We start from the raw sequence: 18,327 nt of genomic DNA, 5'->3' as shown, positions 1-18,327 counted from the left end.
TCTGACTTACAAAAAAATCTGATCATCCTTGTACTGCCATATTATGAGGAAGCCTAAGGTAAGCATATGGAGAGACACATGGACAAGAGGGGTAAGCTCCAGTTGACCAAAAAGGGTAATCAATGGCCATTTTAAGATATTATCTACTGTAGTCCAACCTCTGGTCACTATAACTCACTTCTTCCATGTGAAAAATATATTCCTTTCCCTGACAAATGTCTTGTCCTATTGGAATTGGCTTAAAATCTGGGCTATCATTACTTAGATTCAATTCAGATGTAGAGAGGCTACTTGATTATAGTTTCTTTATTTCAGCATTTGAGTATAGCTTTTCTTGATTCAGAGACCTACAAATTAAAAAGACAAATTTTCTGCTCACTCATATTGTCAATATACAAAGCAGAGACAGAGACAAGAACACTGTGATGGACACACATTCAAAAGGGAGAGGAAAGGGAGAAAGAAACGTAGTAAAAACTGGTCCATAGTACTTCTATGATCTCTACTAGCCATAAGTAATGGCTCATGTTTGCAGCTGAGTAACTTTCTCAGCTTGCTTCCTGCCAGACCCAAACATTTCTTTGAAGTATTTCCTCTCTACCTTAGGGTGAGAGTTAGGTTATGTCCTTAAGGTTTTTAGAAGTATTTTCATCTAGCTGAGGGGGTTTATGTACCTTTCCTTTAACTTATTCTATTGTCTTAACAGAGGGTTTTAAATCCATGCACCTTTGGTGTCGCCCCTGAAGCTCAATTTCACTGGTAATATCCTAGATTTGATCATTGCCCTGAGTCCATTTTGAAAATCTGTTGCCAGCTGGAGAGTCTGGAAATAACAATCATATTTATTTTCCAACACAGCAGTTCTGAGTTAAAAATATGTTTTCTAAAATCTGGTTGAAAACAGTCTCATCGTTAGCTCATCTACTTCCTCTCCTATTTTATTGTAGACCACTAAATGAAGCTATTTGATAATTTCAACATTTTACCCTGAAATCTTCTTTGCCAAGTCTATGAGGTCATTGTGTATTTTCTTTCTTCCACATTAACACAGGCAAGAGTCTTGCCAGTATTTGTTCGATGCATGCCATGATTCTAATTTCTCCAAACTCTAATAACAATTTCCTCACTGTTCTAGGCGTCGTTAAAATTGCCTCACTTGTCCTTGCATCCTCTTCCCAAAATCGTCCAGTGCCACATATACTAGGTTTCAGCTATGAGAGCACCTCACCTCCAAATACTAATTTCTGTTTCAATTATCTTCATCCATGTAATAAATAACTGATGTGCAGACTTATAGCAACAACCTATTATTTCTTTTTTAATTCTGTGTTTGATGGGGTGATCCTGCTGTCCTACATGTAAGCTGAAATCACTAATGAATTGACCTTTTATTATTATGATCTTCACTTTCTACTTCTGGACTGAAATATTTTTTTTTCTGATATGAATATAGCTTCATCACATTTTTATGCTTTTAGAAAATAGTACACATTTATCATTTTTTTCAGTTTATCTATGTCTTTATATTTATATGCATTTCTTGAGACTAAATAAAGTTGGGTCTTGGTTTTTAGACAGTTGGACAAAGTGAAACTTAGTTGAATTTTTTTAATTCATTGACATTCTCTTTAATTATGCTATAGTTGGATTTATGACCACCATTTGACTTTTGTTTTGAATTTGCCTTTTGCTTTTTGTTTGGTTGGTTTGGCTTTTGTGTCAATACATTTTTCTGTTTTCTTTTAAATATTTTTATTATTCTATTAGTTCTAACCACAGCCATGCCTCTTTATTTATTAAATTGTTGCACTTTGGATTTCCATCTGTATAGTCTACTTACAATTAATTTGTACTATTTCACATAAAATACAAGAATATTACATTAATTTAATTTCATTTACCCCATTTGCTATACTAATGTTGTCATTGATATTATACTCACTTATGCTATAAATCACACAATTGAGTGTTATAAAAATTTGCTTTAAACAGTTATATATGTTTAAATAAATTAAGAGAAGAAAAATGATATATTTTGTATATTCACCTATTTCTCATTTTCAAGACCTTCATGTCTTCTTATAAATCTGACTTTCCATTTGGTGTTATTTCCTTCAGCCTGAAATACTTCATTCAAAATATCTTACAGTGAAGGTATTCTGAGAATGAAGTCGCTCTAGTAATATTTAATTTTATTCTTGAACTGTGATGATATTTTGTCCTTATTTTGATATTTGTGTTTGGATTCTGTTTTCTTCCACTAAATAATGGCGGTATTAATTATAGCAGGATGTCAACATAACTGAACTAAAAGTCCCAATGGTTTGGAAGCAGGGGAAACTGCTTCGTTCTTCATAGTTTCAGTGGTTGTTTTCATTGGGAACCTTCGGATTCCTCTCCATGGGTGCAATTCAAGTGGTAAACTAGAGTTTTTGCAGTTTATATGAGATCTTACTTTTCCTCCATATTTCATTTCCTCCTTTTTTGGATCACTTAGGCTATCTTGGAAGTCTCAAAGTATGTTCTTACTTTCACACTTGCAGCTTTGTATTATTTCCACTCTCCATACAGTGCAGACAGAAGGTGCCCTCAGGTAAAAAGCCATATAAACACAAATTCTGTTCAATCAAGTTTCTTTCTTTTATGAAATGATTCCTCTCCAATTCCTACCTGCTTCTGGTCACCCACTGGTGCCTTCAAAGAGTTGTTTTTATAATTGGTTCAGACTTTACAATTGTCATCTGAGGAATAGTTTGTCTATATGTTGTTCGAGAGTTCCTAGAAATTTCTAGGATTAATTTTTGCCTTTTTTTGTGTGAGTTCTCCTAAATCCAGTTTATCCCAGATCTCTGAAAAGTCTGGTAATTGCTAAAACAAAATATTCACTGTGCAGTTTTTTCTAATCCCTTTATTCCCATTCAGCCCTATGCTTCTCCCATGAACCAACATCTCACTGCTATTATCTTCCCAATACTGTCATACTATATACCTTTCACAATTAACAACCTTCACGTATTATTTATTGAACATATATAATGCTCAATATATCTTCTTGATTCATTGAAACCTTCTCCAATGTAGTTAGTTCTATTGCTTTTAGCCCTCTGAAGGGCAGCTTTTTTCCCTATACTACTGAAATTTCAGGGTTAAGAAGTGGGACAGAATTGCCCTTATTACTCACTGGCACACAATACATATAATTTTCTCTGTATTTTCTCAATTCCTGGTAATTCAAGTTTTTTTTTTTTTTTTCTCTCTGTGTCTCCTCTTCAGCTGTTGGGCACTGATGGAGAAAGATTACACAGATTTGAAGACTGATGCCAACATAAATTTATGATCTCTACCTTTTTTTTAATTTTATTTTTATTTTTATTTATTTATGATAGTCACAGAGAGAAAGAGAGAGAGAGAGGCACAGGCAGAGGGAGAAGCAGGCTCCATGCATTGGGAGCCCGACGTGGGATTCGATCCCGGGTCTCCAGAATCGTGCCCTGGGCCAAAGGCAGGCGCCAAACCGCTGCGCCACCCAGGGATCCCTGATCTCTACCTTTGATCAAATCTCAATCCTGCCTTAGTTTTTACAATTAAAAACTTTTTCAGAGAAGATACATAGAACCTAGCTAGGATCTGCATAGGAACAGTGAGAAATTTATTGGTTCAAGCAGCAAAACATAGGAATGGAAAAAGTGTGATGGGTTCAAATATATTAGGCACCAGAACTCTGCCGTATTTGTGTTTCTTCTTAGTTTTCCATATTATCTTGTTGCTTTCCTCTATGCTTTTCCAAACTGTTGTCCCCAAGTTAAGTAATTTTTTGCCAATAGTTGTGGACCCACATTCCATGTTTTGAATGTCAAATAGTCTAGGCAACATTTTCTCAAAATTTTCATTTTAAATCTCAAGAATGGTCTCTGACTCTGGCTTAGAGTAGATGCCAACTATAGTCAAAGTAGCAGCTTCTATAGAACCATGCGGTTAGAAGGATCATTTTCAAAGATCAATGTATCATTGGCATGTAGGGAAATGTATGATCAACTAAATATGAAACAGTTTACACTCTCCCTGATTCTCAATCATGTTACTGTTTCCATTACTTATAGAAAAGAGCCACGCTTTTGAGTTACGGCAAAAATAGAGGTCATCAGATGATAACTTTCCCAAATTCCTACCCAAATCTGTAAAGTGTTACCAATATCACCATCTATCTTTTCCATTTGGTTAGTTTAAAAAAAATAATGACACATCTGTCCTTCCTCCTGTCTATAGCTAGTGTTGTCACCATATTTCTAGATCTTTGTCTCACCACATTCCACTGCCCTCTCTCTGTTAACTGTTCTGTTTCTTGTGGGTTTAATCTCTACGATTGTACTAACATCATCCCATAAGGATACAAAAGTTAATATGTGTGATTGTATCCTGGCAGGAATGGGATGAGGTTCTCTAAATAGGAAATTTGAAGAGACTTTAATATGAGACTAGTATACATGTCATATACTTGACTTGTATACTAAAACCACAAGGGACAGAGTGTGGTCTTTGTGCCATTCAGTGGGAAGGGGTTGAGGAAGCTGGTACTGGAACCTGAGACAGAAAGTCTATGTGGAAATCATTGCCTTAGAGAAGATATGATTATCACCAAGGGACACAACCAGCCAGTGGTAATCTGCAAAGAGAAGTGAGTGAATAATCATCTTGTGTCCTCCTCCTTTCCTTTTACTTCACACTGGACAAACTCAAAAGAAGGCAGAAGATACATATATAGTACGATTTAGCTTCTTAGATATAGAGCAGATCTGGAAGAACAAATGGAAGATAACCATGTATCTCATGAGCCACTCAAAATTTCAGAGATAAAAATATTTGTCTTTCAATCTTCCCCTTTAGACTTATATCTCCTTTCCCCATAACTTATCAAATATTCTCAAAGAGTAATTTAGTCTTGCTACCTCCACATTCCAATCTATATATACTCCATGTCTCATTCAATATCAACATCAATAACTAAACTTTTCTTATGAATATTTTCTTATGAAGGTCTTCAAGACCTCTCTATTTTTCTGGACTGTACTGATACCAAAGTATACTGGGCTATCCAAAAATATTTGACACTGTCTTATCATTTCTCCCCAATAGAAACATTCTTCTCTCACTTTTCCTATTGCCTCACGTTGTGTATTCTCTTCTCCATCCATTCTTTATATTTTAGGTGTCCTCAGTGCCTATCCCAAGAATTCTTTCTTTATTATTCTATATATTTCTTTCTAACTGATATTTTAGTAAACATAGTCTTTCCACTCTCTCCTGTGCTTCAGACACACATATTAGGATTATTTAATTGAGCCTTCTACCTTAATAATTTATTGTCTGACAAACTTAGTATGTTTGAATCTCTGCTGATTTCTCTCTTCATTAAACACTTTCTCTACCTCTGCGTCCCCAGTGCAATAACTCATTTTATCTACCCTGGGAATCTGAACATAACTTTTCTTTTCCTCAGTTTATACATGCAAACATAAGAGCTTATCTTGTTTGGTTTGTCACCTAAATATCATCTGATATTGTCCAGTTACCTCAAACTTTGCTTCCAAAACTATACTTTAGACAACAGCTTCATTGTTGCAAGCACCTGAATTTTTTCTTTTTCCGGCATGTAACTCTTCTGTAAGAGAGAAACGAGTTCTACTTCACAGTTTAGATCAACTCTCAAAATGTATATGTTTTTTTTCCCAGATTAATGACTTATTATTAGCCCTAGTAGTTCTTAGATGACATTTCTGATTTGGACTGTACTTAATACTCCAACCTCCTTGCCCGCAGGATAAATTTTGGGTACACTGAATATCCTTGAGCCCTTCAAATTCCCATCCTTTCATTTGCTTCAGATCACTCTATTTTATTTTAAACTTCTTCTTGGAACATTCATTATACTAAGATATGCATAGCAGTTTAGAAATCATCAACATGTAGTTCTTTCAAGTTGAAGGGAAAAGTCTATTTTTCTCCACATGCTGGGAAAGAAGTCATTGATACATGTGGATAGATTTGATCAACCTAAAAAGCATATATAATGAAAAGGTAAAGGAGTTAGTACAGGGTGCTGAATAATACCAGAAATTAAAGGTGGGTAATATCCTAGAAACCAAGAAAGGTAAGAATTAAAAAAAAAAGAAGAAGAAAATAAAACAAGAGTGGTGTAATCATTTTCCAGTTTTAGATTATTATGAATTATTATTATGAATATATTGTAAACTAATCCTTCTCTGTAAATTTCAACTTAATTATAATTTTCCCTAACTGTTAAGAGTATCAAGGGTACATTATTTCCTGTTGGTGATGCAAATCAAAAGTGATTAGTATAAAATGTAGGTTATAGTTAAGCATTTCTCTGAATTTGCCAGACCTGTCATCCTACCGTTGCACATGCTGGGTTACCCAGATGGAAGAATTTCTACAACATCTTGTTGATTAAACTCCATAGCATGTTCAATATAATCCATTCCATACTTATAGTCTGTGACAATATTTTTTTCATTTGATATGTTATTTTTACAGAAAATATCATCAAATATAATTACCCATACAAATGTAGTCTATAGGTTATCAAGAAAAAAGGTAGGGGATATTAAATTGATAAGTAATAACTGTGATTCATTAATAAGAAATGCAATTGGGAGCACCTAAGTGGCTCACTTGGTTAAGCATCTGCTTTTGACTCAGGCAGGACATGATTTTAGAGTCCTGGGATTGAGCCTTGCTTTGGGCTCTCTGCTCAACAGGGTCTCTGCTTCTCCCTCTCCCTTTTGCCCATACACCCACCCACCCACACACACGCACGCACTCGTTCTTTCTCTCTCTCTCTCTCTCATATAAATGAATAAATAGGGGGCACCTGGGTGGCTCAGTGGTTGTGTCTGCTTTTAGTTCAGGTTGTGATCCCAGTTTCCTGGGACTGAGTCACAAATCAGGCTCCTCAGAGGGAGCCTGCCTCTCCCTCTCCCTATGTCTCTGCCTCTCTCTCTGTGTCTCTCATGAACAAAATCTTTAAAAATAAATAAATAAATAAATAATAAATTGAAAAAATGCGATTGAAATCATACAATTAAATAAATACTTGATCAGGATAGTAAATACTGATGAATTCTAAAAACAGAGAAAGAAATTAATAAAATAAGTATACATAATTAATTCCCTCTTTATAATACAAAGAAATATACCTATCCTCTACTCAGGGTCCTTTTATTGTTTTTTTTTTTTTTTTTTGAATTTTTTTTTTTTTTTTTTTTTTTTTTATGATAGTCATACAGAGAGAGAGAGAGAGAGAGGCAGAGACAGAGGCAGAGGGAAAAGCAGGCTCCATGCACAGGGAGCCCGACATGGGATTTGATCCCGGGTCTCCAGGATCGCGCCCTGGGCCAAAGGCAGGCGCCAAACCGCTGTGCCACCCAGGGATCCCCTCCTTTTATTGTTAATGTCTAAATGGCCTCAGCATCTAAGAATTTCTGTCAAACTAAAGGTAATGATGTAATCACCAAGAAGTTGAACATAATACTCATTTTCAAACCAACATGTACTTCAAGCTTCTGGCTTAAATTGCTATGGAGAAGAAATAGGAGACTGAATCATCAACATTAACTACTAAATGAATATTTTTTCTATTGTATTGTTATGAACTCAGTACTTTACAGTTATCCTGATTTATTTGATGTCTCCATTAATACATTACTTTCATTAAGTGAATTAAATCAAATCTATTTTTGTTAATATACTCAACCGATCTGTAGTTGAGTTGAAGAAATTTTCCAGCCAAAATATTTTGTCCTCCAAGAATGTTTAGTATAGCTATAGACTGACTAGACTGGAGCATTTAATTACAGCATCTGTAGCTCCCCATTGTAGCTCAAACCCAGAATGACTGAGATATGGCCTGTGAGGGCTGAAAAACTAATTGCTCCATTATCTGTACTCTAGTCTTTTTCACTTCAAAAGCACTTAAAAATATGTACTTAAGTCTGCTTTCTAATTATAAGTTCCCATAACAGAGTGTCCTATCCAGAAAACAGCATTATTATTCTAGTTTTCAACACACTTAGGCATTTTTATTTTGCTGAGTTTCCTTTCTTCTATGTTTACTTTCTTTTGCAAACATGTTTAATGGCTAATTACCATTTCTGCTCTTTTATCTTAATTGCTACATATTTAGGGACATGTGTCATTAAAGCTTTAGCAGATAAGACATTTGCTCAAACAATATTTCTATTCTACTTGCACATATGTAGCCTTATTAAAATAACATTCTTATTAGTTTAAACATTTATTTTCTTGAGAAACAAACAGTAATTTACAGCAAAGCCTGGTCTTCTCTGTATTAGATATTGGAAACCTTTATATTTTAGAAGAAAAGGGTAACAGCTTAATTTTCATCACCAAAACATGTTAAAAATACAGACTATTGCTTTAACAATGATATATGCCAACCTATTTTCTCCCAGGATTCCTTCATTTAATGAAATTCAATATGAAAATAGTGCATTTTATGAATTATACAATCATCAACAATTTTATTAGTTACTAATAAATATCCACTTAGGATTTTGGATTTATCAATCATACTTTTCTATAGACAATTACATTAACTTAATATAGCTCAAAGTGTCACTAATGTGTAATAGGCACTTTGAGAGTTGTGGTCTTCTTCAGCTACTAAGAAAACACTCCAAGTTCTGCAATGGACTACCTTTTTAGTGCTTTACTGGCAAAGACAGTCCTGGCAGCAGCAATTTTCTGCCAGCAGCATTTTTCATTATAGGTGGTTATCATCATCTTTTCTTTACTCCAATTATATTTTGTGGTTGTAACTTTTAGAATTTAAAATTGCTGATTGGGTAAGGGCTATAGTATCAGTTGGCACTGATTATACATATATTTTTTTTCCTCTCCCTGTACTTTTTTAGTTTTATTATTTAGATTTTCTTTTTTTAATTTCAAGTTCTTACTTAAATTCTAGTTAGTCAACATATATGATTATATTCTTTAAATAAAGAGTAATAACTAGAATTTAAAGAACAGGGACTCATGCACAATTGCATATAGTTTTGGAGGGAAGAGAAGTATATTTAATCCTAGATATGTGTGTGTATGTATGTGCATAATTAGTAATTTTCTTTTTGTCTCATACATAGAAAATTTATACTTTGAGGCATTATTTATTACAATTTAATCCACACATGGAAACATGAAAAACCAACACTTGGTACATTTTGCACAGCAAGATCAATTATTATTACTGAACTCTTTTTGGAAGTGCTGTGTATAGAGGGCTTTACTAGAGGGTGCTCCAGTAAGCAATGATTGACTGTGGCAGCAGACTGGTTAATGACAACAGTGCTCATTGTGAATGACTGATTTGTATCCTCTTGTTTAATTAAAATATAAAATTGTGGTATCTAAAATGTAGAACATGCATCTAGTCCATATCTTGCTTTCTTACATGAAAAGCATTTGGTTTTCTTGACAGAAATCATAAAAATTACCTCTATTAGAGAAGATGAAAACCAATTTGTATTTACTAAAACACTGTTCATTGCTGAAGAAAAATTCAGTTCATAGTAAACAGAAAACAAAATAATAATATCCCTTCTTTCTGAAGGAAATGCATCTTTGATATTTATTTTCTAAGTTTGTTCCTAAGACTAGAACTTGGAGGAGAGCCTAGATTAAATTCAAAACTAACCACTAGCAACTCTAGTGGATGAACACCTCATGGAAAAAGAATTGTTGTATTAAGGAACTTATTATCCATATTTATTTGTTCTTTTAAAAATTGAAGAAAGAGATTCTACAGATTTCAAAAGAGATATATAGCATTAATAACGTGTGAAATATATGCTATTTGTGGAGCATCTATAATTATAATGCTAGAAACTAACATGCATAAAAACACTGCATTATTCAGCTCTCCAGAATAATTATACAAAGATTTTTCTAATTATTTCTATTGTTCCCATAAGTAGACTATGTAATCACAATCTACTTTTTGGATAAATTTATTTCTCTAGTGTATGCTTTAGTAAGTTATAACTAGCAATGAAATATAACTTCTACAGGTGGCAAATGTTTTAACCAGGGTATATTCTTAAACACTCAAAGTATTATTACAAATCCACATATTTGATATACAGTAACTGTACATATTCTTTATATTTTCCAAAAAAGGGAGGTTTGTAATTTATAAATTCCCAAACATGTATATTATTTTTCTGGCATCAATTTTACTGAAAATGAAAATCAGGATATTACCCTAATATAGTAGAGCAGAATTTACATTTCCTATAAAGAGCAAGATTTTCTATATACTTTAATAAAGTATATATATTAGTGTAGATAAAGACCAATAAATAAAACTTGGACTATACCAACAGATAGCCACAACAACTAGCTTATAAAATAGGTTATTGTTTGATCATTTTCTACACCAAGGGTCAGCAAATGTTTTCTGAAAGGGCCAAGCAATAAATAATTTAGGTTTTGCCGGCAGAGAGCAAATACACTCAGTTGCAGCTGAAACAGCCATCAACAGTACACAACTTAATGAGTGTAGTGATGTTTGTGAAATATACAAAATAGGGAAGGGCCTGGATTTTCCTACCTGGGACATAGTTTGTTAAATTGTCTACTCAATACAAAATAACTAACCTTACTGAATTAATAAATCACCTAAATATTTTTTTAAATTTAATCTTATGATTTTTAGTGTATTTTGCTGAAGTTTCCTTTTTCTGTATTTTTTAAAAAAGATTTTATTTATTTATTCATGACAGACAGAGAGAGAGAGAGAGAGGCAGAGACACAGGCAGAGGGAGAAGCAGGCTCCATGCAGGGAGCCCGATGTTGGACTCGATCCCTGGTCACCAGGATCACATCCTGGGCTTAAGGTGGTGCTAAACCGCTGGGCCACCAGGGCTGCCCTTTGTATATTATTTTTATTTCTTTTTGGAACATTGCAAAATTGCTAACAATCTTATACTTAATTAGAAAGTAAAAAATTACAAATTTAAAAGAAAAAATTATATATATGCATATATATATATATTTCCTGTAGAAATGATCCATAACTGTATTAAACAGACATGTTTTCCAAAAAATATATTTATTTATGGCATTTTAAAAATCAATTCCATGAAATTTTCAAGGAAGTGTTTATGAGCACTAAAGGGGTAAATTTTAGGAAAAATGTTAGTTGCTGCAAAGAAAAAAAAAAGCACTTCTAATTTTAATGGCTTACCACAATAAAAACTTTCATGTCTTTTTGTTCACTCAGTACAATCGGAGTATTTCTGACCCATGGACATATTTCTACTTGGGAGATTTAGGGACCCATGCTTTTCAATCTTCTCGTTCTTCTTTCCTCTAGTTTTTTAGATATCTCACTTCCAACAAGAGTGGAGAAGAATAAAGGGAACAAAAGATTTATAGAACAGTTTTTATGGACCAGAGTACAAGATTAAAAATTTGATCAAAAAAAAAAATTTGATCAATTTTCTATCGGTTGGGATTAATTCACACGGTCCCAAATATATGGAAGATAATTGGGCTTATGCCAGAAGCAAAGTAAAAAGAGGAATAAGCAATTAGGTTCTGCTACACAAGACAAATTTTCTAGCAGACAGAAGTATAATAATATAAAATGAGTTAAAAATTGTCAAAAATGTGTGTTTGATTGTATAGTGTATCTCTAGTAGTATAAATTTCATTACATGCCATTATTTCCAGAAAAAATACTATATGCATTATTAGGAACATCCATTTTATATCATTTTAACTTTGTTTTTGCTTTTATATTTTATTCATGTCTTGGTGTGAAAACCCATTAAGCATTTTATTTGTTTTACGAATCTATGGCATTACGATTAACTAAAGAATTTTTCAAAAAAAAAAAGAAAGAAATTTTCCTTTGTTATAATTAGTGGACTACAATATTTAGTATATGAAAAGGTAAAACATTTATGATGACCTAAAATGATTGTTTTACATATTTTCTGTTTTCTTTAAGTATAAGTTATTTTGAATCAGAAATTATTTATTTGTGATCATTTACTTTTTAATTAAACTTTTTTGTTTTAGAATAGTTTTAAATTTACTGAACAATTACAAAGATAGTTCAGAGGGTATTGTATACTCTGCAACCAGTTTCCACTATTACTAATAATCTGATGTTAGTGCAGAACTTTTGTCACACCAAATTAGCCAATATTGATACACTATTATTAACCAAAATCCATATTTTATTTGAATTTTCTTAGTCTTTTATTTTTTTTTAATTTACTTATTTGAGAGTCAGAGTAAGGATAGGAACAGAGAGAGAGAAAAATTCAAGCAGACTCCCTGCTGAGCACAGAGCCCAGACATGAGGCTCTATCTCATGGATGTAGACTATGGAGACTATGACCTGAGCTGAAATCAAGAGTTGGATGCTTGAAAGGGAGATTCAGACAGATACCCTAGGATTTCCTTAGTCTTAAACTAGTGGCTTTTCTTTTCCAGGATACAATGCAGGATACCACAAGCTACTAGTACTCATGTTTCTTCAGGCTCCTTTGGCTTTGAAAATTTCTCAGATTTTCCTTGTATTTTGTTTTTTTTCCTGGAAGTATACTTGACATATGATATTACCTTAGTTTCAGGCATACAACATAGTGATTCAACGTTTGTTTACATTATGAAATGCTCACCTCGATAGGTGTAATGACCATGTGTCACTATAGAGTTACTACAATTATTATATGCCCTCTGCTGTATACCACATCTTTATCCCTTCATTTATTTTTTCCTTTTTTAAAAATTTATTTATTTATTTATTTATTTATTTATTTATTTATTTATTTATTATAGTCACACAGAGAGAGAGAGAGGCAGAGACATAGGCAGAGGGAGAAGCAGGCTCCATGCACCGGGAGCACGTGGGATTCGATCCCGGGTCTCCAGGATCGCGCCCTGGGCCAAAGGCAGGCGCCAAACCGCTGCACTACCCAGGGATCACCCTATCCCTTCATTTATTGATGAACACTTATGATGCTTCTGTAACTTGGCTATAGTAAGTAATTCTGCAATGAACATAGGGGTGTATATACATCTTTGCATTAGTGTTTTCATTTTCTTTGGATAAATACCCAGAAGTGGAATTGATGGATCATATGGTAGTTTTATTCTTAACTTTCCGAAGAACTTCCATACTGTTTTCCATAGAGACTGTACCAATTTACACTTTCATCAACAGTGAACAAGGGCTCACTTTTCTCCACATCCTTGCCAACACTTTTTATTTCTTATCTGTTTGATACTAGCCAATCTGACAGGAGTAAGTGATGTCTCATTGTGGTTTTGATTTGCCTTTCCCTGATGATCAGTGATATTGAGCATCTATTTATATGTCTATTGGTCATCTGTGTGTCTTTTTTGGAAAAGTGTCTGACTATTCAGGTCCTCTGCCCATTTTTTTAACTGCATGTTTTTGTTTTCTTGGTGTTGAGCTGTGTGAGTTTTTTATATATTTTGGATATTAACTCCTTTTGAAATATATCATTTGCAAATAACTTCTCCCATTCAGTAGGCAGTCTTTTCATTCTGTTGATGAGTTCCTTCAGGAAAACTGACCAGCTACACACAAAATAATCAAATTGGATCACTTTCAGGCAGCCCGGATGGCTCAGTGGTTTAGTGCTGCCTTCAGCCCAGGGCCTGATCCTGAAGACCCAGGATCCAGTACCATGTTGGGCTCCCTGTGGGGAGCCTGCTTCTCCCTCTGCCTGTGTTTCTGCCTCTCTCTCTCTCTCTGTGTCTCTCATGAATAAACAAAATCTTTAAAAAAATATTGGAACACTTTCTTACACGATATACAAAAGTAAACTCAGAGACTTTAACTTAAGACATGAAACCACAAAATTCTTACAAGAAAAATAGGCAGTAAACCCAGAGACATCAGTCTTAGGAATACTTTTTGGATCTATTTCCTTTGGCAATGATGACAATAGCAAAAAATAAATAATTATTACTATATTTAACTAAAAATCTTTTGCACAAACTTCCCTTACTTTCCATGACCTTGATAGTTTCAAGGAGTACTAGTTAGGTATTCTGTAGAATTGGGATATGTTTGATGACTTTATCATGATTAGACTGGGGTAATGTGTTTTTAAGAAAAAATCACTATGATAAAGTGTCATTTTCATTACTTCGAATCAAATGTCTATGCTCTTAATATGATTCAGCACTGTTGATGTTAACTTTGGTCATTTGTGTTAGGCAGTGTTTGTCAGGTTTCTCCACTGTAAAGTTACTCTCTCCAAACCCCCATTTCCAAGATGTGCACTTTGGAAGACAGTCACTAAGCGTAGCCCAAACTTAAGAGGTGGGAAGTTATGTTCTATCTCCTTGAGTGCAAAGTATCTTCATAAATTATTTGGAATTATTTTGTATAAAAGATGTATCTATGATTCTCATGCATTTATTTATCAATCATTGATTTTTCTCAGTTTGGACTCATGGGTATTTATTTTATATTTTGAGTAATAATTCGTTACTTCTTTATTTTCTTGCTCAAATTACTCTAGCTTTGGCAGTGGGCTCATGTGTCCCTTGGACATACTCTCATCATTTTGTTGAGTACCTCATTGCTTTCTGGCATTATAAGACTTTCCACACTCATTTGTATATTCTGTGTTTTAGTCCTAGAATCAGCTGGATCTCTAAAGAACTCTCAATTCTTTTATTGAAGAATGGTATAAGAAACTAAGGTCCAGGTAATGGTCAAACTTGTCATTTTTCAAATGAAATCTATTTTTTTAACATTACTGGGATTGCTTAGTAATTTTCTATGTACCTTTAAAGATGTATAATAAAATAAATATGTACTAAGTCATACCTAATCAAACATTTGCAAATAGTGCCTATTTCATGGTGTATATATACATACATATATATGTACATATACATATATACTAACATATATGTTATATATGTGCTATATGTTAGTGTGTCTTTATATATAAGAAAATTATTTAAAGTTGATTATTATTAATTTCTGGTAGGCAATGGAATATTTCTTACTATATTCAAAACAAAGAAGTAAGTATATTCATATCTCCATTTAATAGATAAGAGAACTATAATTCAGTGAGTTTATATAGATACAAAATATTTGAAATTTGTCAGCAGTCATATTTTTTCATTAATAATTATAGGAAGATCTAAGAAAAATTAGATACAATATTTACAAAATCTAGATTGATTGTATTTAGTTGAACAATGCAATGGTTAATTTTATGTGGCAATCTGGGCCACAGGGTGCTCAGATTAAACATCATTTCCAAGTGTGTCTGTGAGGGTGTTTCCTGACAATATTAGTATTTGAATCAGTAGATTCAGTAAAGTAGATTGCAGTTCCCAAACTGGGCAGGCATCAGTCAATCCATTGAGGTCCTGAGTAGCACAAAAACTAAAGAAAGGGAGGATGTGCTACTTTTCTGCCTATCTGCTGAGTTGAGGTGTGGGTTTTCTCCAGTCCTTGAACTGAGCTTTATACTATCCACTCCTCTGGTTCTTGCCTTTTGATTCAAGACTAGAATTACATCACTGGCTCTCCTGGGTTTCTGGATTGCAAATAGCAGAACATGAAACTTGCAACCTCCATGACTGTGTGAGCCAATTCCTCATAATGAATTGCTATAATACATAGATACAGATAAATAGATATATCTCCCATTGGTTCTGCTTCTCCGGCGAACCCCGGCTAATTTAAATTCCATACCTCAGAAAAAAGATACCGAAGTCCAAGGAAGTATCCAGTGATTTACTTTTTATACACTAGTTTGCACAATGATTTACAAACAATATTTAGTTTAGTAAGAAAGAAAGAAAGAAAGAAAGAAAGAAAGAAAGAAAGAAAGAAAGAATCTAACAGTTTCATGAGAAATTGAATTAGTAGAAAAAATACTTAAAATATAATTCTATAAACTGGTAATAAATTCCTTACTTTTCATTTTATCATTTGGCTGTATCGGTGGCCTTTCCAATAGAAAAACAAGAAACTCCTCTGTTTTAGTGGATGTATAAACAAAGCTTATTTCACTCTAGTTTCTGCCAAAGGGATAACTCGGTCACTTTAGAAGCTGACTTTAAGCAAATGAAGGACTAATAATGTTTTTGGAAGACTGAAATGAGTTCAGATAAGAGACAGAAATACTTTTTAAAGTTAATTATGTTTGCTTTTCCTTTTCCCTTGGTGTTCATTACCTTTAAATGGAGCCACACAATGGCAGAAGTAATTACCAGGTTGGTCAATGCAGGTAGCTCCATTCTTGCATGGATGTGAAACACACAAATCTCCATCTATTTCACATCTTGAACCTTTGAAAAAATAATAAAAAACATTAAGTTTTAATAAGGCAACCAGGTGCCAGGTTATAATTCTTAAATTTGTCCAAATCTTTTACTCCTTTTGGAGTGATATCTGAGACTAAACTCCTCAAATAAAAATGCCACATATATTAGTGTCAAAATCAATTCATGTCACCTTACTACAAACTGCAACAACTTCTCTTAGAATTACTAAATGCAGACTAATTTCCTCTGAATCGGTAGGACTTCAAAGTCTCCTTACATGTGAAATAATTTATGTTCTGCTTTGGAGTCTAGAGACAGAATAGATATTTCAAGTTATTGAGATGCAAATCAAATGTTAGTCTAAGGGAAATAAAAAAGGAACAAAAAGGAAATACTAGTGAATCAATAGCATCCTGATGTATGTTCACCAGGGCTAAATGTTTTTTATAAGGCACAGTTGCCAAATGCTACTTACCAATAAAGCCAGTGGGACACAAACATTTGAATTTATCCATGAACTCTGTAGATGTAGTGCTATGAAGGCAGGGGGATGAATCACATTTCTTTTTATTATTTTCACAAAGCAAGTCTATATGGAAAGAAAATAAACCATAAGTATTCATTAACTATATATTTTTCACATTTTATTTTTTCCTTTCCTTTTTTTAAAAAGATTTTATTTATTCATGAGACACACACAATGAGAGGCAGAGACATAGGCAGAGGGAAAAACAGGCTTCCTCTGGGAAGCCTGATGCCAGACTCCATCCCAGGACCCTGGGATCACAACCTGAGCCAAAGGCAGATGCTTAATCACTGAGCCATCCAGGTACCCCTCTTTTCCTTTTTTAAAAAGTAATCTCTATGCCCAATGTGGGACTCAAACTCACAACCCTGAGATCAAGAGTCGTATGCTCTATGACTGAGCCAGCTAGATACCTCTTAATATTTTCTTTTAACTAGTTCTGCAGTGCAGATTTTCCATTGATGTTCCACTTAGAGCTGTGTTGCTAAAACTGACTTTTATGTTATGTTATGTCACTTGGATTGTTTGTTAATTTGCAAAGAGTTGAAAATATAGCCTAAACTGACACTGAATTGATTCTTAAGAATTTTGATAGGTATTTTTTTTGCCAATTTTAAACAAGAATAGAAAAATTGGCATTGACATAAAACACATGGTATCCACAAATTAGATGAATAGATATATTTCTAATATTCTTAAATGTTTTTCTCTAAAATGGTGAAATGAATCTGGGCTGGAGAAAAATTAATATAATAGATATCTAAATGGGGAAAAGCATATCTAACTAAATAGAAAATGCATTTGTATTATTATCATTGACAAAATATTAAGTGAAAATATGACAGAATATTAAGTTACGGCAGCCCGGGTGGCTCAGCGGTTTAGCGCCATCTTCAGCCCAGGGCCTGATCCTGGAGACCCAGGATCGAGTCCCACGTCAGGCTCCCTGCATGGAGCCTGCTTCTCCCTCTGCCTGTGTCTCTGCCTCTCTCTCTCAATGTGTGTCTCTCATGAATAAATAAATAAATAATCTTTAAAAAAAAAAGAACATCAAGTTAAAATGAGGAAAAAGTGAAAATTAAAAATAATAATATGTGTGAATAAATACCTTTGTTTAAACCTTAAATTTATTCATTTGGTAATTTTCCTTATGAATCAACTTTGTAGGAAAAAAAGTGGCACATTTAAAAACCTTGGTTTGTTCCTTATAGTTGGGCATATGCCAAAATTCACTTCTCCAATAGAAATTGTTTTTTGCTCTGCATCATACAATTTTAAGAAAGTATCTTCGTGGGCATTCCTGAGTGGCTCAGCGGTTTAGCGCTGCCTTCAGTCCAGGGCGTGATCCTGGAGACCCAGGATCGAGTCCCACGTGGGGCTCCCTGCATGGAACCTGCTTCTCCCTCTGCCTGTGTCTCTGCCTC

The 18,327-nt window shown here is 33.8% G+C and overlaps 1 protein-coding gene across 1 annotated transcript in view; it reads right to left on the bottom strand.

The window, feature by feature from the left end:
• EYS (eyes shut homolog) overlaps window positions 1-18,327 on the bottom strand; it is a 1,513,100-nt gene that overhangs the window by 1,107,871 nt on the left and 386,902 nt on the right. The window contains exon 10 of the mRNA XM_072832461.1: window positions 16,288-16,401. Coding sequence (XP_072688562.1) covers window positions 16,288-16,401 — 114 coding nt within the window. The remainder of the gene's footprint in view (window positions 1-16,287; window positions 16,402-18,327) is intronic.

This window comes from Canis lupus, chromosome 7 (genome assembly GCF_048164855.1).
Source record: "Canis lupus baileyi chromosome 7, mCanLup2.hap1, whole genome shotgun sequence".
NCBI lineage: Eukaryota > Metazoa > Chordata > Mammalia > Carnivora > Canidae > Canis > Canis lupus.
Note: the sequence above shows the minus strand (reverse complement) of the source record. Positions and strands in the feature narration are given on the sequence as shown.